This window comes from Peromyscus maniculatus, chromosome 13, assembly GCF_049852395.1.
Source record: "Peromyscus maniculatus bairdii isolate BWxNUB_F1_BW_parent chromosome 13, HU_Pman_BW_mat_3.1, whole genome shotgun sequence".
Lineage (NCBI taxonomy): Eukaryota > Metazoa > Chordata > Mammalia > Rodentia > Cricetidae > Peromyscus > Peromyscus maniculatus.
In genome coordinates, this window is record NC_134864.1 from 11,762,243 (window position 1) to 11,784,293 (window position 22,051).

The 22,051-nt window shown below is 43.0% G+C and overlaps 1 protein-coding gene across 2 annotated transcripts in view; it reads left to right on the forward strand.

Annotated features, from left to right (window-relative positions):
• The window catches only part of Farp2 (FERM, ARH/RhoGEF and pleckstrin domain protein 2), a 97,790-nt gene that overhangs the window by 27,630 nt on the left and 48,109 nt on the right, over positions 1-22,051 (forward strand). For both annotated transcript variants that reach the window (XM_076549675.1, XM_076549676.1), the window contains exons 3-8: positions 11,288-11,392; positions 12,216-12,258; positions 14,131-14,209; positions 18,758-18,855; positions 20,596-20,710; positions 21,622-21,769. In XM_076549675.1, the coding sequence (XP_076405790.1) occupies positions 11,288-11,392; positions 12,216-12,258; positions 14,131-14,209; positions 18,758-18,855; positions 20,596-20,710; positions 21,622-21,769 (588 nt within the window). The remainder of the gene's footprint in view (positions 1-11,287; positions 11,393-12,215; positions 12,259-14,130; positions 14,210-18,757; positions 18,856-20,595; positions 20,711-21,621; positions 21,770-22,051) is intronic.

Sequence of the window (22,051 nt, forward strand, 5' to 3'; positions counted from 1 at the left end):
TGCCAAAATACAAGAATTCTCATCCAAGTAACTTTCTCTTGTGACCCCTTCCCTTTCAAGATCTCTTCTGTCACACCCTGTGCTCTGATCTTACAGTGGCAATTGCTTCAGTTATTTTTGTGTCACTATCTGAATATCGTGTTTGTGTGTGAGTATCTGAATACTTGCTGTGTATACTTCAAAGCAAAGGGCTTGTTCAAGGTTGGCTGTTTCAAGGAGGTTCCTACCTTGGAGTAAACTGATTATACCTGGTTGAAATTTGGAACATGCCCTATGTCTGGAGGCTGGTGTGTGGGTATGTATGGCTTATATATGCTGTTTCCTGCCCTGTCCCCTCGGCATCACCAAGCTGTCCTTGGCTGTGTTTAGACTTTGCTTCCTTGGTCTCCTAGCCTCATCAGGTTTCAAGCCCTGGGTTTTGCACTTTGCCTTCAGCATGTGTTACTCAAGGACTCTCCTGGAATTGGACCGACTTCTGGCCTGTGCTGCAGGCGTCTTTATCCCCGGCCTTGACTGACTGCAGGCCAGTCCTTGGGTTTGGATTTAGTTTTCTTACTTTTACTGAAAGAAGCCCCCCCCCTTTAACGTTTATTAAAATACTGACTTTATTTCACATGTGTATTTTTGTCTCCTCACCACTTACATGTCTGAGCACCACTATGACTATGTCCTTTCATTATATTCCATACATACTTAAAACCAACTGTGGAAATTTGAATGAGAATGGACCCCCATAAGCTCATATAGTTAAACACGAACTGTTTGGGGAGGATTTGTTGGAGGGTGCATCACTGAGGGCAGGTTTTGAGGGTTTAAGAGACTCTTGCTATTCCAAGACTCCCTCTCTCTGCCTGTGTGTGTGTGTGTGTGTGTGTGTGTGTGTGTGTGTGTGTGTGTGTATGTGTGTGCAAGCAAATACTCATACACAAAAAAATAAATGAGTCTTAGAATAAATTTAAAGAATTTTATTTTCCTCTTTGTTGTGCCGCATACACTCTTTTCATTGGAGCTGATTTTCTGCTTTTTAGGAAGGTACTGATAGTTTAGGAATTTGATAGGAATATTTGGTCACTCTTACTTTGTCTGTGTGGTTTGAATTGGGTCTCCATGCTGCAGCGAGTGGTGGACATGAGCAGGGTCCCAGCACGGTGAGGTCACAGAGTACACTGAAGGGCAGGTTCTGTTTCCGTGTACCAGTTTCACGTGGACTCACAAGTCACAAGTTGTGCAAGCAGTCTGACTCAGAGCTTGTAGGGATGCCACAGGGCTTTGCTTTTTCTGCCTCACACATGGGGCCCACTTTTCAGGCTAAAAATGTTAAGGATGCCCAGTGCAAGAGCATTCTCTAGCGTCTGCCTACTTAGTTATTCATGATCTAGTCGGGAGACAGACACTACACCACACTAGGACCTTAACCTGGGATGTTTACCAGGAAGAGTCATTAACTAGTTACAGCAGCATAACTGAAAGGCTGGGGTGGCGGTGCCGAAGACTGCAGGAAGAGGAGCTGTGCAGAGCGGAGGGAAGGAGACTCAGTGGAAGACAAGCTTGCAAAGGCCTCCTTCCCCAAAGCTCAGGTTCAGACCCCTGGATAATGGCAGCGTTCAGTGATGCCAGTGGAACAGGTTGGCTGGCATGAGCTGGAGTGCTGGTAAAGTTCCTGGGACAGTGGAGTCACTGGCCATCCTGCACACGGCTGGCAAGAACTCCTGAAGTCTGAAAGAGGAGAGAAATTCTCCCACATATTCTCCTCAGTGCCCTGCTCCAACCCCACAAAGCATGGCTGAGGAACAGGGATTTGGGGTAGAGAGACAATAAAATAATTGTCTCACTGATATTAACAGGTTTCCATTGGAATCTCAGGCTGCACTGTTTCCTTGAGTAGTTTAAGGTAACTGTTGTCTAACATCAAGAATATTGGTGGGTCTGCCGACAGGTGAACTTGTGTTTCCTCATGTGCCTGATGGAGAGTGATTTGTGTCTCTGGATCCCCTTCCACTTCGATTGTTTGCTTGGTTGGTTGGTTTTGTCACACTGAGTCTCCCTATTTAACCCAGGCTGGCCCGGAACTTCTGAGTCCTCCTGTCCTAGTCTCCTGAGTGCTGAGATTACAGGTGTGCACCACCACCCCTGTCTTCAGCTGGTCTCTTGTCTCAAGAGTGTAGACTGCATGGAGTCAGCATCGGTCCCTCACTGTCACAGTCAGAAGCACCCATTAACACCATCCAGGGATATATGAGGATGCAAGGTAGGCTGAAGATGGCTGTTCGCAATGTTGACAAGCTTTCAGTGAATCTAGAATGAATAAAGCTACAGTTGCCTGTAAGCTCTCGAGATTATTTTAATTGTGCCATGTAATACATTATAAAAGGCAGTTTGACGCCAGGCAGCGGTGGCGCACACACCCAGCACTCGGGAGGCAGAGGCAGGCGGATTCTGAGTTCCAGGCCAGCCTGGTCTACAGAGCAAGATCCAGGACAGGCACCAAAACTACACAGAGAAACCCTGTCTCGAAAAACCAAAAAAAGAAAGAAAAAAGAGGGGCTGGAGAGATGGCTCAGTGGTTAAGAGCACTGGCTGTTCTTCCAGATGCCCCGGGTTCAGTTCCCAGCACCCACATGGCAGTTCACAACTGTCTGTAACTCCAGTTCCAGGGGATCTGACACTTTCACACCAATGCACATAAAATGAATTATATATAAAAAAGGGGGTTGGGGATTTAGCTCAGTGGTGGAGTGCTTGCCTAGCAAGTGCAAGGCCCTGGGTTCAGTCCTCAGCTCTGGAAAAAAAAAAAAAAGAAAGAAAGAAAGAAAGAAAGAAAGAAAGAAAGAAAGAAAGAAAGAAAGAAAGAAAGAAAGAAAGAAAGAAAGAAAGAAAAAAGGCGGGGAGCAATTTGAGGATGACCAAATATGAGACAAGAAACAAATATTAAGTAATGAAGCTAATAGTATAGATACAGATTTTGTCACAGGGCAGCTTGGCTTGAACTGTAAATGGGTGCATGAGGCAAACAGGCTAGAGGACAAAATCAAGCTGTTTGCAGAAGAATTTTCCCACAGATCTGAGACAAAGGATAAAGAAGTACTTTGTTAGCTGAGCTTTTGTGCCCATTTCTATCTAGACAGAATCTTTAATGGCACTTTTGTAGATGTAGACTTTGAACAATATACTTTATGTCTAAGCTTGGAGAAGGGACTTACTTGAATACCATGACCAACTGAAGTGATGAAACACTGCACAAAATGTTTAGCTTTTTACCCTGTAGTTCTCATGTTGTATTCTGATCTGGATGGCAGTGTTGTCAAGTGGGATGCCAGTATGACAGCAGGTTTCTCTTCGATCCAAGTGTCTATGGACGGCATCGGTGTTTCTGTCCGTAGATGAACAGCCTCTTCACTCTATGTCATGGAGCATCTTGTTTCACCTCATTACTGCTTTGGGGGTAGCTATTACTGTCCAGCTGAACATGAATTTCTTCATGTTTAGGTACAGAAAGTAAACTTTTAATACAGAATATTTACGATGGTAAAAATATGGGGGCTGGAGAAATGGCTCTGTAGATGTAAAAGCACTTGCCATGCAAGCAAAACAACCCAAGTTCAGGTCTCCAGAGCCCGTGTCAAAGCCCTCACAGTGGTTCTAACACTGTGCAATCCTCGAACTCCTACAGCGAGGTGTTAGACAGAGACAGGAGAATCCACTGGAAGCTCCTGAGCAACTAGCCTGACTGTGAATCATGGCAGCAGACAGCAGGAGAGGCCTGCCTCAGGCAAGGTGCGAGGCAAGGACTGACTCCTATAAAGTTTCTCTCTCACTTCTGCAGGTGCGCCATGGCATGTGTGAGCCATGGCATGTGTGAGCCATGGCATGCATGCACCTGCAGTCACACATGTTGTACACACACAGAATGGACACGTGACAGATGTGTATAACACTAGGCACAGAGCTTATTATGACATTTAGTGAACTATTGGTCAGGTCATGAGGAACCTGTAAAAATTAAGGAGCCTGAGCCTATAAAAACTTATTTGGAAAGTAATGTTGAAAAATATTCTCAAAGTTTTGTATCTTTAAAATATATCAAGGCAGGCTAGAGAGATGGTTTGGTGGTTAAAAACACTTGGTTGCTCTTGCTGGGGACCTGAGTTTGGGTCCCAGCACCCACATGGTGGATAGCAGTCATGCTGTGGGGGTTTGAAAGGGAGTGGCACTTTTGGGAGGTGTGGCCTTGTTGGAGGAAGTGTGTCACTGTGGGGGCGGGTTTTGAGATCTCCTTTTCTCAGGCTTCCCTCAGTGTGACAGTCAGTCAGCTTCCTGTTGCCTGCAAGATGTAGGACTCTCAGCTCTAGCACCACATCTGCCTGATCACTGCATCGTGATGATAACGGACTGACCCTCTGAAACTGTAAGCCGCCACCTCAATGAAATGTTTTCTTTATAAGAGTTGCCATGGTCATGGTGTCTCTTTACAGCAATAGAAACCCTAACTAAGACACACTCCAGTTCAAGGGATCAAAGACATTCTTTCGACTTCCATGGGTACCAGGCACACACATGTTGCATATACATGCATAAAAAAAAACAAACACATAAAATAAAAAATTCTAAAAAATTAAAACAAAATACATTATGATAAAGATAAAAATTCTTCATGTTTTATATTTTTTTCCCTAATGCTGCAGATCTAATCCAGGGCCTTGCACATAGTAGGCAAGCATTCTCCCACTGAGCCACATCTCCAGCACCTATTCTGCCTACATATAGGCAGGAGGAAGAAATTATTAGATGCCATTTTGAGTAAGTTCATCTATTATATAATCAAGGGATCATCTCAATCCCATCTGTTGACTTGTCCTCTCAGCAGACCCTCACTGAAAAGATAGTTACGAACTTGAGGACTTTTCCTATGTGAACATCCTAGGAAGGGTATGCATCCTTGGTGTGTGTGCTGGTCGATGCTTTCTGGTGGTGCCCCATGCTGTTTTCTGTGTTAAGTTAGTATATATCAGTTTTTGGCTTGGATACCTGTCCCCAGCATGGTGCAGAGCCTGTTTTCTGTTATTTCATTAAATGTCCACAAAACCCTTTCAGGCCATCTTAGTTGGGCTTCTGTCATGGAGATAAACTGCCATGACTGAAACTAACGGGGAAGAGAGGGTTTATTTCTCTTATTTGCCCATATCACAGTTCATTATTGAAGGAAGTCAGGGCAGACCTCAAGTAGGAACCTGCTAGCAGAAATTGAAGCAAGACCATGGAGGGACACTACTTACTGGCTTGCTCCCCATGGCTTGCTCAGCCTGCTTTCTTATATAACTTGTCACCTATCCACGGTTGGCACTGTGCACACTTGGATGAGCCCACCCACATCAGTCATTAATGATTAGTCAAGAAAATGCCCTAAGACTTGCCCACAGACCTTCCCAAATGGCTCTAGCTTGTCACGTTGACAAAAAACTAACGAACACCAGGATAAGAATAGCATTTCATCTTCAAATGAAGAAAACCAAAGCTTAAAATAACCACTCAATAGAAACCAGGAATCTAGCCTCAAAGCCTGTCTCATGAGTAGACAGTAAAACTTGCCCTTGCTTTTAACCACAGGGGCCAGACGATGTCTGGGGAACACCCTGTGATCAGAGGCTCTCAGGAAGGACAGCTGCTGGTACAGTTTGGAGATGCCTGGCAGCACACCCATGAATCAAAGGACTAGAGAGAGGTTCTACCTGATTGTGTTTCTCATTGTCCTTAGCATCTGTTTCTGTTCAGATACAGAGTCTCTCCCAAAAAAGGCTCACTTGTTGAAGGCTTGGTCCTCAGGTGATGGTAATAGAGAAAGGTGATTTGATTATGAGAGTGCCTTCTTTCTCAATGGACTGATCCATTGATTAGTTCCTAACTGTTTGTATTATTTGGAAATGAAACCGAGATGTAGGAAGTTGGGTGACCAGCGGCATGTCTTTGAAGGGTATGTCTTGTTCCTTTGCCTTCCTTTCTCATTTTCTCTGCCTCCTGTGAGCCGCTTTGTTCTACCACATGCTCTCTGTCAGATGCCCTGCCTCACCATGCACAGGCCCAGAAACAAGGGTGCCAAGGGACCATCTTGGAAACCCTTGAACGTCTGAGTGCATAGTAAATCACATTACCTTTTCCTCTAACATTGTATTCTCGAGAGACTTCCATTTCAGTATGCAGATGGCAGCCTCTCTCTCTCTCTCTCTCTCTCTCTCTCTCTCTCTCTCTCTCTCTCTCTCTCTCTCTCTCTCTCTCTCTCTTTACTGTGCTCAGCATTTCCTGGTCTGAATGTTCAAATGTCAAGCAGTCCTATACTGTAGTCGGACTTTCCTTTGGGCAGCCAGCTCACAAATAAAGACATGGAGACTTACTATTAATCATGAAAGCTTGGCCTTTGCTTAGGCTTTTTCCCAACTAGCTTTATAACTTGAATTAACCTGTTTTTATTAATCTACATTTTGCCACATGGCTCGGTTACCTCTTCTCTGTACCATATGTCCGACTTCTTCAGTGTCTTGCTGATGTCCCTCATGTGCCTAGATTTGTCCTAAATTCTCTCTCTGCCTGGAAGTCCTGCCTATTTTCTCCTGCCTAACTATTGGTCATTCAGCTCTTTATTAAACCAATCACAACAACACATCTTCACACAGTGACTTTACTGACCGATTTATGTTTAAAGTTAGTATTAGCAGTATTATTATAACAAGTACTGTTTTCATGCATGGTTTTGCACTTGTAAAGAACCTCTAAGAAGTGGGAATTTTAAGATAATGGTACAGATGCTTGCATTTGTTGGGTAGTACCACCCTGGCCCCAGTTGGTATTTGCTCCCAGCAGCATCCCATGAGCATGCCTGTTCTCCACATTCTCCAACACGGTGTACTTTGCAGAGAGAGATGATGGTAAGTGTAATTTTCATTTGTGTATCTCTAATTCTGAGCTCATTAAGCCCTCTCTCACTTCCTTCTGTCTTTTTCCTCTCCTCCTCTTCTTCCTCTCTTCCTCCATCTCCTCCCTCCTTCTCATCTTCCTTTCCTTTTCTTTTCATGGCACAAAGGATCAAACCCAGGGACTTGTACATGCTAGAAAGTACCATCCCCTGAGTTATCCTCCAGCTGTGGTGATCATCTTGTCTTTGCCCCTCATGTGCCAGTTTTAAAAGTGTGTACTGGGCTTTGGATATACTATACTGGGCCTTGCTTCTAGAAGTCTTATGGTTTTAAGTCAGATATGTTAAAGTCTTTATTTTGAATTGACATCTATATATGGTATTAGGTAAGGGTCCAATTTCTTTCTTTAGTATGTGGTTATTCAGTTTTCCCAGTCACATTTATTAAAGAGTTTATTGTTTTCTATTCTGTCTCCTTGAAAAAAAAAAACTAGTTGACTTAATTGCTTCTGTTTATTCTGAACTCACTATACTTCATTGGTTTTGTGTATAGCTAATTCCAGTACCATATTGTTTTGATTGATGTGGCTTTATAATGTCATTTGAAATCAGGAAGTATGATGTGCCCAACTTTGTTTTTATTTTCAAGATTGTTTTGGGTAATATGAGACCTTTTGTGGTTAGACACAAATTTTAGACATTTTTCTATTTATATAAAAAATGCCATTAGAATCTTTATAGGAATTGAGTTCAGTCTGTAAGTCCCACTTATATGCTGTCTACAAACAACATGCCATTTCGATTCAGAGATGCTTATAGGCTGAAATGGTATGCCATGAAAATGTTAACTAGAAGAAAAGAGGCTGTACTTAACCAGACAAAGTAAACTGTCTGTACAAACAAGAAAGTCACTATATAATGATGGATGGGTCAATTCAGCCTGAAAGTGTAATGAAATATACATGTACCCAGCATCAGAGCACCTACCCCTAAAGCAAAACAATGGCATATGAAGGGAGGAAGCTGAGAACAGGACAGTTGTTGGAGACTTTGGTACCTTACTGAGATAATAGAAAATCCATCAAGAAGCTGCAGACATGAACAGTATTAGAGACTCAGTGAGACTGTTCCAAGATAGCTCACTTTTTTTTTGTTGAAAATGTAATTGTTTCTTCTAATCTGTCCTCAAATTATAGTCAATTGTGTAAGTAAAGGCTATTGACTTTTGTGTAATAGTTTTCCCCTGGTCACATGACTGGATTTGACTTCTTTTATAATAGTTTTCAGTTGCTATCCTTGGATATTTAAAATAATATAATTTTGCAATTTAGGATAGTTTGCTTTTTTCCCTCTAGGTTTTTACCTCTCCCCCACTCCCCACCCTCATCCCTGCCCCATCTCTGGTTTGGTTTAGTTTGATTTGGTTTTTTCAAGACAGAGTTTCTCTGTGTAACAGCCTGGCTGTCCTGGAACTCACTTTGTAGACCAAGCTGGCGTCAAACTCAGAGATCTGAGTACTGGAACTAAAGGCGTGCACCACCACCACCACCACCACCACCACCACCACCACCACCACCACCACCACCACCACCACCACACTTCTTTTTTCTCTTTTACTATAAGTGTTAAAACAACAGCATGGAATTTTGGAAGTCAATCTTAAGATGATAAAGAATAACTTCTGGAGCTGGGTGGTGGTGGTGCACGCCTTTAATCCTAGCACTTGGGAGGCAGAGGCAGGCAGATCTCTGTGAGTTCGAGGCCAGCCTGGGCTACAGAGTGAGTTCCAGGACAGCCAGGGCTACACAGAGAGAAACTGTCTCCTGGAAAGACAAAACAAAAAGAATAACTTCTGATGCTGAGCATGATAGCTTATGCCCTTAGTTCTAGCACTGTAGATGTAGAAACAAGAGGATCAGGATCTCAAGGCCAGCCAGCCTTGTCTACATAATGAGCACAAGGCTAGCCTGTGCTACATGTGATCTTGTCTAAAAAAGAATTGGGGGCTAGACAGATGGCTCAGCAGTTAAGAACTCTTGCTGAGGACATTGGTTTGGTTTCCAACGTCACATAGTCACCTGCAACCCCAGTTACACGGGATCTGATGCCCTCTTCTGCCCTCCAGAGGCTCCAGGCACACCTGTGGTGCACATATATATGTATAGGCCCAAAACTCATGCACATTCAGTGAAAACTGTTCTCAAAAACAAACTCACATTTGGTGGCCCGCTGTCCCACATCTGTCTTCCTAGCACTGAGTGGCAGCAGCAAAAAGACCACTGCAAGCTCAAGGCCAGCCTGGTCTACTTAATGAGATCCAGGCTAGCCATGTAAGTTATGTAGTGAGACCCTGCCCCACCCTATCCATGAAAAATCCCTACAATTACATCAGGCTAGGGATTTGGCTAGTGATAGAGTACCTGCCTGCTGTGCTCAATGTCTTGCTTTCTTACCACCTGCGCCACTGGTGATAAGAATTGTCTCAAGTTGGAGACTGCTCTTGCAGAGGGCCCAGGCTCCGTTCACAGCTCCCCCATGGCTGCTTACAACCACCCTTAACTCCAGTTCCAGGGGATTTGGTGCCCTCCTCTGACCTCTGCAGGCACCACACACTCATGCAGCAAGCATCAAGTAAACAAAGTAAGGATAATAAATAAATATTTAAAAAATAATTATATCATCTGTGATTGGTATGTAAAATGAATAAAAAATTTCTTGAGCTGGGCGGCAGTGGAGCACGCCTTTAATCCCAGCACTCAGGAGGCAGAGGCAGGTGGATCTCTGTGAGTTCAAGGCCAGCCTGGTCTACAGAGCGAGTTCCAGGAAAGGTGCAAAGCTACACAGAGAAACCCTGTCTCAAAAAAACAAAACACAAACAAAAAAGAGTTCGGTGTGCTCTTTTCATCATCTTTTACTTATTTGGGTTTTATGGGTTTCTTTGTTTGTTTGCATGTTTGGTTTTGAGCCCAGCTTACCTGGGAACTCATCCTGTGTGTCGGGCTAGCCTCAGACTCAATAGCAGTTCTCCTGGCTCAGCCTCCCCAGGTACTAAGATTACAGCCATGAGCTTGCTACAGTTACTCATTTGGCCAATCCTCTACTGAGTGTTTCCCTGTGTAATTAGCTTTGTGCAGTTTATGAGACGGTCTATATGGAAAAGCTCCAGAGGTGGCCTTGTTGGGACAGATAAATACATATTAAACCTTGAAAATTATTTTCAAATTTCCTCCCCAATGGTTGCACATATGAATTTATAATATTAAAGATTTTTGTTGTTGTTTTGTTGGGGTTTTTTGTTGTTGTTGTTGTTGTTTGTTTTTGAGATAACAGTCTTACTGGGTAACCCTGGCTTGCTTGGAACTCACTATGTAAGCCAGACTGGCCCTCCGACTCAGAGAAGCCAGCCTGCCACCGTCTCCTGAGTGCTGGGATCACAGGTGTGCAGCATCATGCTCCCACACCCCGATTTCTTAAATAGGGTCAGCAAGGTAGCCTTGAGTCTGACAACCTAAGTTCAGTCCCCAGGAACCACAGAAGCCATGTAGAGGTGAAAGGAGAAATTCAGCTCCACAAAGTTGCCCTCTGACATCCACCTGCAGCACCATGGAAACATCTCTTCGCCTCAAAAAAACTTTTTTTATTTACAGTCTCATCACAAAGTGGAATTGCCTTACAGACCTTTCTCCTGATCCTCTAAGATAAATGAAATGTCACTGGTTTAATTTATCCTGGGACTAATTTATTAACCGCTAAGCTCTGTTTGTTTTTCTTCCTCAGCTTATGTGTGGTAGAAGATAAATTATATCAATTAGTATGATTCTAGATTATTTGTTTAGCATCTCTATTCAAAAGTTTTTCAACCAGGCAGTGGTGGTGTATGCCTTTAATCCCAGCACAGGGGAGGCAGAGAGGCAGGTGAGTCTCTGAGTTCAAGGCCAGCCAAGTCTACAAAGTGAGTTCCAACACAGTCAGGGCTACATAGCATGTGAATATTGTCAAATAGTAAATTACTCATTGGAATGCTACATAAATAGACTTTGGAATGCTACTTTTTATTGGTAAATTATATTGATAAATTATTTGATAAAATGTTAACTGAACCTAGAAATGGTTGCTGTAGTCTAGAATCAGAAAGAAATGACTAAACCACACTAAGAATGTAAGATAGAATTTTTGTTTGTATGTTTATTTTGCTATCGGTTTCTAAGCCCAAAATCTATTTATTTCTATGTGATAGTTTGTGAATCTTATACACAGAAAGGCAAAATGAAGCAAGAAATTCAAGAAAACGCTATGTGGAACATGTGACTTTATGCCAGTTTTCACAAACCTTTCTTGTTCTCCATACAGTCAGTGAGCTTTTTCTCACCTGTCTCCTTGCAGCCTAAGTGTGATGGACAGGTCTTACTGACACAAGTGTGGAAGCATTTGAACCTGATTGAATGTGACTACTTTGGTCTGGAGTTTAAGAACATCCAGTCCTACTGGGTATGTGCTTTTGATTTGCTTTTGGAAACTGGATCTGACTGTGTTGTAGAATAACCATGGTGTCCACGGTGTACAAAAAGCCTTTTAGGTCATACTATAACAATGTAAACAAGATGTTTGATAAGTGACACACATTCTTAGCAAAGCTATGATAGTAAAGTACTTGATTTCACCTGTGAGGAATATGCCTGCCTTTAAGCCTAGATGCATATCCTCCTTAAACTCCACCCACGAGCACCTGTGCCAAGAAAACCTTCTGAGTTGCCATGACAACCACCGATGCATCCTGCTAGATCTGAATTGTGTTGCAAGTTGATTTTGAGCAAAGTGACTAACTTTGCATCATTTTACTTATTAAACAAACTGTAAAAGTGTGGCATATTATTTTTTATAGATGTGACTATTTTAAAAACAAAAAACTCATCAGCCCTTTAGATCAGAAAGTGTGTCGTTGCTGTGCTCTGTTGTGTCTCGGCCCTGCAGCGGGGTGGTTCTCCTGGGTTTTCTGCTCCAGTGCACAGCGGACACCTTGCATATGGCAGCATCAGTTTGTGGCTTGCTCACAACTGGTTCTGTTTGAGAGCTGAGAGTTACCCAGATTAGTGTTATGGAGTTTTAGCACATTAGTGGTGCTCCAGCTCCTTGAAGCAGGCATTGCTGAGCTTCCTGTACAGCTTATTAAGATGTGATTATTGCGTAAGAGAACAACATGAAATATCCAGTCATAAAATCTTCTAATTAATTGTTTGTGTTCTGTAGTATACTTACTAAATGAGGAAATTATTGACTAGGTTCACTCTCTTCTGTTTAAAACCCTGTTTAGATCTGGCTTGAGCCCATGAAGCCCGTCGTTAGGCAAGTACGAAGTAAGTACCTTGTTCTGGAACGGTGCATTCTCGATGTGTTCACGGGCATTGTCACGGCTCTGGGTAGTGGTAAGAGTAGTCACAGTGGATAGACTTGAAGTCACTTTGCTGTTGGCTTTAAACTACAGTAAATAGGCATAAGGACACTAGATTTAACTCAAATCATCATAGGTAACTTGCCTTAAATTTGAAAGTCATAGGACTTATTGCTTGGTATCTTAATTGTGGGTCAGTATGTTAGGGGGAGAAAAGAAGTTTCTTTCTAAGTCATGAGGAGACATTGCAAGGCCTCTTTTAAGAAACTTCTGGAGGACTAGAGAAATGGTTCAGTGGTTAAGAGCACTTGCTGCCCTTGCAGGACCTGCGCCCACATGGAGACTTATAATCCCCTGTAACTCCAATGCAGGAGACCTGACGCCATTTTCTGGCCTCCAAGGACCAGGCAGGCATGTTGGGCACATACATATATGCAAGCGAACACTTAAAACAAACTTTAGTTCGGGGATTTTTTTATATTTTCTTGGTTTGGGTTTTGGATGTGGGGAGGGGAACAGGCTCTTTCCACATATTCCGGACTGCCCTTGCACCATGATCCTGCACATTAGCCTCCCCAGTGAGGGGATTACAAGCATGTGCTGTCATGGGCAGCATTGACTACACCTTTTTAGTAACTACATTAAGGAGAAAAGGATACATAGAAGTAACTTGTGCAGAGAAAAAAAGACTGTTTGTGTTGCCATAGCATTTTAGCCAACTTCCTCCTCTTTCCCTAAAAACTATACAGCTCTGGTGTTAAATTTCAGTGCCGCAGACATCAGATCTGCTGTGTCTGGTGCCTTTTGCAAAGTCAGATTGTTCTAGTTCAGTTAGTTAATGCCGGTGATGTTTTTTCTCTCTAATGTACATAAGAATTTAAAAACATGTTTTTATCACCACAATATTAATGGTATAAGCATCTTAATGTAATTTTATCCTAAAATATAATCAGGAGTGTATTTTGTTCTGTGTATCTTCTCATTTTTAAGACAAGGTCCCTTTGTAGCTCAGACTAGTCCTGAACCCATGACCCTCCTGCTTCAGCTTCCTAAGTGCTGGGGTGCACCACCATTTCTGGCCCATATTGTTATTGTTTAAATTCATTGTTAATACTGTTTTTAGAGCCAGGGTCTTACTCTGTAGCCCAGGCTAACCTCAGACTTATCATGTAACCGGGGATTGCTTCAAATGCACAGTAATCCTGTTGCCTCAGCCTCCCTGGTGCTAGGGTTACGGCTGTAAGCCACTACAGCTGGCCATAATTAAATTTTAGTTTTTGAGAAGGATCTCATGTAGTCCAAGCTGGCCTCAAAATTGCTATGTATCTAAGGATGGCCTTGAACCCCTGGTCTTTCTGCCTCTCTCTCTCCAGTGCTGGGATTATAGGATACACAGCACACCTGGTTTTTATGTGGTCTTGGGAATGGTAGACACATACTTTCCCAACTCACCTGTATCCTCTCTAGCTTTTTTTTTTGTTTCTTTTTGAGGTAGGTTGTAACGGTGGAACCCCAGATGGCCTACAACTCAATTTGTAGACCAGGCTTGTCTTGAACTCACAAAGATCCACAGCCTTCCAAATGCTGGTATTAAAGGTGTACACTACCATGCCTGGCATTAATTTTAAAGTTTTAATGTGTAATTTCCCACCTACTTTAGAATGTTCCCCAAGTAGTCTCTGCTTAAAACAAACTATTAAAATTTCTCAATATATGTGACTGGTAATTAAGGACTCATAAGTGAGTGCATAGGAAATGTTTTTGATATTTTATTATAGAAAAAAATAACTATGGAGATTAACCTTATCTGTGACATTTTATTTATTTATTTTTATAGGGCCAAAGAACGCAGTGCTTCGTCTGGCAGTAAAATTTTTCCCACCAGACCCTGGGCAGCTGCAGGAAGAGTACACAAGGTAACGAGCTCCCGCCGATCAGGGGCGTTTGTCATCCACCTGCCTGAGTGCTTAGGAGCGAATGAGGCCGTCTTTCTACTTAGTTGTTACTGAGTGTAGCCGAACTGTATTTTTACTACATCTTATTTATTTATTGTGAAAAATATTATGATATGCTATTTCAGTGCTATAATTTTATGAAAATATCCCTTGCATCCAGAGAGACTGAATTTTTGCTGAACCTCACAGCCAAGTTAATGATACACCTTGAAATCACATAAGCTTTATCTTTGTTTTAGTTAGGATTTTCACTGCTGTGGAAAAATACCATGACCCAAAGCAAAATCTTTTTCTTGGGGAGGAAAAAGTTTATTTCATCTTAAAACTCTCAGGTCACTCTGTATCACTGAGGGAAGTCAGGGTAGGAACTCATGGCAGGAACTGAAGCGGAGGAGGAATGCTGGTTACTGGCTTGCTTTCCATGCCTTGCTCAACCTGTTTTGCAGCCCCTCCCCCTTTGGGATGGTCTCACCTATTTAATCACTAATCAAGAAAATGCACCACAGACTTGCTCACAGACCGTTCTGGCGGAGGCATTTTCTCAGTTGAGGTTCCCTCTGCCCAGATGACTCCAGCCTGTGTGAAACGGACAAAAAGCCCACTTCATATGTCTTTTTCCTTCTGTGTTTAACCTGATCATACCAACCAGCCTCGCCTTGGATTGCCTATGCAATCAGCCTTTACAGCCTAAGCTAATGAATGGCTTCAATCTTAAATTATGTCCTCTTCCATGCCCCTCATCCAGATTGTGTGTGTGTGTGTGTGTGTGTGTGTGTGTGTGTGTGTGTGTGTGTGTGTGTGTATTGTGGTAACTATCTGCTGAAAGCAGCCAATAGGTCAGAAACAACCTTATAAAATAAATATTCACCATAAATATTGGAAAAGCATATGGATACTGTTTGTCTGAGTGAGTTGGGGTCAGTAAAATGATTCCCCTGTAGAACTCTGTTAAAGATTTCTGTAAAGGATCCCTCGTCCCTTTGCCATGCTGTTTATTGTGTAGTTCAATAAATTCAGAGCCAAGTTCTTTGTTAAGGGACAGACAGACCTAAGGGACTGTCAGACATTAGACAGCATTCAGGCAGGCACAAATATATCCGACAGACGACAGACTGCCCAGTAACCACCAGTGTGACAGATGGAGTATGCAAGGAGAATGGCGGAGAATTCAAATTTGGGCTTGTTCTTGGTCAGATAAAACAAAACGAAGTGTTGTTTTCATTCCTTAATGCAGCATCGACACATTTTGGTACCTCTGAAGTTATCTTTAGTGCTTTAAAACACACACACACACACACACACACAATTACAAACAAACAAAATGAATGAGAACAGGGTGGATGTCTCTGTGGGTAAAGGTGCTTGCTGCCAGCCTGCTGACCTGAACTCAGTCCCAGAACCTCATGGTGGACAGAGAGAAACAACATCCAAAAGTCATGCTCTCACTTCCACATGCATGTGTGTGGCACATTAGTATTCCCAAATAAATATTTTTAAGCTAAAAAATAAATGAGCTAGGAGACAAATAAATGCCAGTGAATGTAGTTAAAGAAGATCTTAGCTGCTGGTTCTTACACAGACACAAATATGAAGTAGAACTTAGAAGAAGGAGCTATGCTTTAAACTTGAAAATAAAAATTGAATGGAGTGCTAGAACAATCTCAAACCAGTATTTTCTGCGTGGCTTAGATTTATGGTTACGAATTAAATTAAATTTGTCAAATTAAAATTTGCCAAAATTCTGATCAAATAAATATTTATCAACAAAAACCTACTTAAGTGAGAGGTGTAGACCATGCAATAGTCCTCCTGAATAGCGGCATAGAAGGAGTCACGTAGGGGCATGAGGAAGTTTCCATTGCTCCTCTAATTGTAAGTTGCTCTTTTTACAGAAGTTGCTGGCAGAAAATGTAACAGTAGTACTCGAGGTGGGAAAGATTAGGAAATCTTCTCTGTGCTTTTTATGCTTATGTATATTGATTTTATAATGAAAAATAAAGTTACAACTTTAAATTAGGTTCAAGCCGGGCATGGTGACACACACTTTTAATTCCAGCAGAGTCAGGCAGATCCCTGAGTTTGAGGCCAGTGCCCTGGTCTACAGAGCAAATTACAGGACAGCCAGGGATACACAGAAAAACCATATATTGAAAAGCCAAAATAAAATAGACTCAAAACCCTGGGTCAGATGCAGATGAAAGAGAATAGGACACTATCATAGTGTCCCCAAAATGAGTAAGTCCTGACTGGGCCAGGATCATATGAGTTACAGTGAACCCCTCCTAAAGGCTCTGTAGATCATGGACCCTGCAGGAACTCATGGACTGTCAGGTGCAGAGAAAGGAGAGCAGCATCAGCTCAGCCTCTTACTCTTAGGTTGATGAGGAGACTGAATTGTAGCTAGCAAAGCAGTGCTACTGTAGGTGAACATAAAACACACCTTGGTAACTTACTGAACTCTGAGAAGCACCATGTGGGACCATTTTGAAAGGGAATCATTTCTAAATCATATTCTCCCGGATTAAAATAGTCTCTAATTTAGAATCCTGTGTCTGAGTGTTAGGTTCAGGTTGGTTTGGGGCAATCTGGTTTTTGTTTGTTTGTTTTGTTGTTGTTGAAAAGGTTCTTATGACTAAGGCTGACCTTTAACTCACTGAGCAGCTGAGGGTGACCCCGTTTCCACTTCCTGAGTTTAGGGGCTAGGCGTTGGCCACCACAGCCTGTTTCAGTGTTGCTGGGCATGGAGCCGGGGCTTCATGCATTTGGTGAGCACTCTACCAACACCCCAGCCCGGGAAGTCAGTTATGCCCCCTTATTTTCATTCAGAAGGCCTTTTCCCCCTTTAATTTATTAAAAAGTATATCTGTGGCAAAAAAGAAAATTTCAAATAAAGTTATGTAAAATAAAAAACCAAAGTTCTTTGTCCTTGCCCACTCCCTACCCCCCAGGTAAGCTCTAACACTGGGCAGAGATCTTCCTAAGAGTTCTTTCAGTGAACACAGCTTAGAGCCTCAAGGAAATGATGTTACAAAGCACTATCAAATGGTACATGTGAACTGTACATTGAAACTTTCCCCCCATTTTTAGTGATCCATAGCCTTTTCACACTGTGTGTAGACTGGCACCTAATGTAGTCATTAGCAGCTTAGTGCATTTGGGGCTTAATCCCAGTTTTTCTGTTAAAATATCACAAAGAAATATCATTGTTGGCATGCATTTGTGAACTCTGGGAATGCTGCTGTGGAAAATCTGTTAGCATGGAACCGTCTGGTTCGAGAGCACACATCTTAAATTCTAGGAGTACAGGTGCTCCTTTCAGCCGCGTGTATGCTAAAATTGAAAGGATACAGAGATTAGCATGCCATCTACGTGAGAACAATATGCGGTTCAGAAGCATTCCATTTCGTTTATCAAAAAAGAGAGAATGTAGTAATTTTTTTTTGCATGTGTGTGCTTTGCCTGCACAAGTTTCTGTGTACCATATGCGTGTCTGGTGACCACCATGAAATTCTCTGGAACTGGAGTTACAGAACAATTGTGAGCCACCATGTGGATGCTGGGAATTGAACCCAGGTCTTCCAGAAGAGCAAAATGTGCTCTTAATTGCTGAGCCATGTCTCCATTCCCAAATCTAGTAAAATTTTAATAGTTTGTACCAAAGTGTAAATTTCTGTGAAAACAGGGAGTTCGGGTTATTCACCAAGTTTTGTAACTCCCAGAACAATACTTAGAAAGAACTACTTAGTCATACTTATTAAGGATTAAATTAAGATATAAATATTTTCTTTTCTTTTTTTACCTACCTACCTACTTACTTATTTATTTTGAGACAGGGTCTGACTATTATGTAGCTCTGGCTTTCCTGGAACTTACTATGTAGACTAGACTGACCTTGAACTCACAGAGATATACCTATCTCTGCCTCTGAAGTGCTGGGATTAAAAGTGTGTGCCACCATGATTGGCCTCAAAAATGCTTTCCAATTACCTTCTTTATTTCCCTTTTCACCAGTGGTGCTTTAAAGTACCTGTGTCTTAGATTCTCACTGAGACTGAGTATTATCAGTCTGCTTTAAAGCATCACAGCACATTTGAAGCTGTCTTAACTGTGTATTTCTGTTCTTCCGTCCAAAACTGTGATTGCAGTTTTGTCATAGGAATTTATGAACTTCCTTGTTGAAGGTATTCCCTCAGAGAGTGTGATTGTGTGGATTAGTGGTATGCCTGAAAAGGCCACTTTCTCTGTCCTGCTCTTGGACAGAGGTTCCTCTGTGTGCTGAGCACTTTGGGTGTGCTCTGACGTGCGACAGCCTGCTGAGCAGACTTGTCTTCTGACCTTTGGTGTCTGCTTGCTGTGTGAAAGGGCTTTTGTGACTCGGCCTGTGCTTGGGGGGCACTGCATTTCGTTCGGTGCTGCTCCCCAGAGCTGTGTGCTCTCTTAGAGAGGCGTGTCTGTGTTATGTTCGGAGGACTTTGGAGTTGACCTTCTCTTGCTTGAACACCTGTCTAGGTACCTGTTTGCCTTGCAACTCAAGAGAGACCTCCTGGAAGAACGCTTGACGTGCGCTGCCGCCACTGCAGCCCTGCTCGTATCCCACCTTCTGCAGTGTTAGTGTCCACGCCGCCGCCGCCGCCGTGGGAGGGGCCGGGACAGGGCGGTGGGAGGGGCCGGGACAGGGCGGTGGGAGGGGCCGGGACAGGGCGGTAGGAGGGGCCGGGACAGGGCGGTGGGAGGGGCCGGGACAGGCCAGTGGGAGGGGCCGCGACAGGGCGGTGGGAGGGGCCGGGACAGGCCAGTGGGAGGGGCCGGGACAGGCCGGCGGGAGGGGCCCTTGCTTGGCTGGTACTCGTGTGTAATTGACAAGTCTGGTTTTGGTTTGTTTTTAAATGGGCATTTCTATTTAGATGTATTCTTGATAAGATGAAAGCTAACTGCTGTAATGTACCACCCCTTGACAAATAGCTCTGCACATAGGCTCAAAGCCCAAACCTGCAGTTACATTCCTTCTTCGGAGTTGACTCCCCTTTGCTTTCCTCTCTCTTTCTCCTTCCCGGTGCTGGAAAAGAACAGCGAGCCTCACACCCGCTACGCAGACATTCCACCACTGAACCAGCACTCCGATGTTTTGTTACTGTTGTTTATATTTTTAAACAGCTTGGGCTGGCCTTAACTTGTGTACCCCAGACTGACCTCTGTCTCCGTGCCCCATCTACCTTTATCCAATTTAACAGCAGTACTTATTCAGTCCAGAGTCAGGCTGTAAATCAGATCCTCAGCACACCCAGAAGGGGCCTCCTGAGGGTGAGTCCCCGCTGTCTAAACATTAACACTGAAGGGAAGAGAACACATTCCTCTAGAGTCTTATGTGGAACACAAGGTGATGGAGAAGGGTACAAAAACTAACTTACTTCAGAAATAGACCATGAGGAGTGTAGCAAGAGATTCCGAGACACGGGTGCATATTTTATAGGAGTTATGAAGTCATAGGAAGGGAAGGACCCACATTGTTTCTAGACTAAGGTGAGGCTATGTTATGGTACACTTACTGTCTTCAGGCAAAACACATACATAAAATAAAAATAAATAAATATTTTTTAAAATTATTAAATTTAGGAGATTTTTGAAAATTTGAAAAGCCCTGAAGGAAAAAAAATGATTTAGCCTGCATTTTTCTAAAGCAAAATAATTGTCGTGGTTATAGTATTCATGAGACAATATATGTATAAACTGATTTTTAAAAATAGAAGCTGGGCAATGGTGGCCCACACGTTTAATCCCAGCACTTGGGTGGCAAAGGCAGATCTCTGACTTCAAGCCAGCCTGGTCTTCCGAGTTCCAGGACAGCCAGGGCTACCCAGAGAACCCCTGACTCGGCAAACAAACAAACAGTAAGCTAGGGCGAGAGAGAGACTCAAAGGTTAAGACCCCTTGCTGCCCTTGCAGAGGCCTCAGGTTCTGTTCTCAGCACCCACGTGGTGGCTCATAACCATCAGCAGCTCCCGCTCCAGGAGTACATGCTTTCTTCTGGCTTCCTCAAGCTCTGCATGCACATGGTACATGTACATACTACATTTCTATGCAGGCAAAACACTCATACACACACACACACAAAAAAAAAAAACACTCATGCACACAAACTTTTTAAAATCTTTTAAAACATAAAATAAAAATTGTCATTATACTCAGGGTTCACTATAAACTATCATCAGAATTTTTGGTCTTCAGGAGTTAGAGGGGAAAATCCCTATACCTTTCTATGTTTATCTTTGAACAACATATTTGGAAATATGCTGGAAATATTTGGAAAGGTAAAATATAAAATATTTGCTTTCATTGTCTCATCTCAGCGGAGATAGGGGATTATGATGAAGCCTTGGATCGAGAACACCTCAAAGCCAATGAGTACTTGCCCAACCAGGAGCAATCTCTGGAAAAGATACTAGACTTCCATCAGAGGCACACGTAAGTTGGTCAGGAGTGGGGGTGATGCAGTTAGAGCTAAAGGATGTTTAACCAGGGGCTTTTGTTAGGCTTCTGCAGAATTTGAACTGAAGTAACATTGGTTGTTCTCTGGTCTGAGAACATGCAGCAGCCCGTGTGGGTCTAACAAAGTAAGGGGAAAGTCCCACATTCAGGCACAGAGCAGGGGAGCCTTCCTTTGCTCCAGATGTGACTTCATGTGAGCACTGATTTCCTGAGGATGCTAAATAGGATGTTGGCCAGATTCACTTCTGTTTTCTAGTGATGTAACCTGAGCTGTGGACTGTATAGCATGTTAGGAGACCTTTATGTGGATAGATCAATTATTTTTTGTTGTTGTTGTTTTTCCCAAGGTAGGGTTTCTCTGTGTAACCCTAGATGTCTTGGAGCTTTCTCTGTAGATCAGGCTGGCCTCAGACTTACAGAGATGTGCCTGCCTCTGCCTTCCAAGTGCTGGCATTAAAGGCGTGCGCTGCCACCGCCGCCGCCGCCGCCACCACCACCACCACTCAGTAAATTCAGTTGTTTTGCGATGATAAGAAAGATACCAGTATCATTTAGGACATATCCTCCAGCTCACTGTTTAGTAGCTAGTATTGTTGGCATATAACTTCAAGTAAATTGTACAGCTAATCATTTAGTGAATGCAGATGAAACATTCTACCTTTTACAAGTAGATTAGAGTAAGAATATAGAAGACTATCGTAGAAGGAACCTATTTCCTTGGCCTCCTATATGGTGTGCTCGTTTTGTAGTTGGTAAATGCATAGAAGTGAGCCACATGCCCCTAAAAATAAAAACTTCCACGTTGATTTGTTAGCTGACTTTATCTGACTGTTTTCCTGACCTATAGAAGACAAGTGTTTGATATGTTAAAATGTCCTTCATTATAGGGGCCAGACACCTGCAGAATCGGATTTCCAGGTGCTGGAGATTGCAAGAAAGTTGGAAATGTATGGCATCAGATTTCACACGGCTTCTGATAGAGAAGGGACCAAGATTAATCTGGCAGTTTCTCACATGGGCGTCCTCGTGTTCCAGGTAGGTGGAAGGACGGGGAGGGGCCAGAGTGCTGGTGCACAGTGGCTTGGTACGGTTTGTGTTGCTGTATTTGTTGGTGGACTTTTGTTGTGATGAGTGAGTGCTGTGTGCAGAAGAGAAACTTAGCATATCATCTGATCCGACCCATCTCCTACCACGAAGAAGCTGCTTTCTGGTCCTTCTCTTGCTCAGGACAGCTGTGCTCACTACCCTGGAACTCACAATCCTGACTACCGCTGGGCTGACCACTGCCCAAGGATCTGTCTGTCATTCCTTCCAATG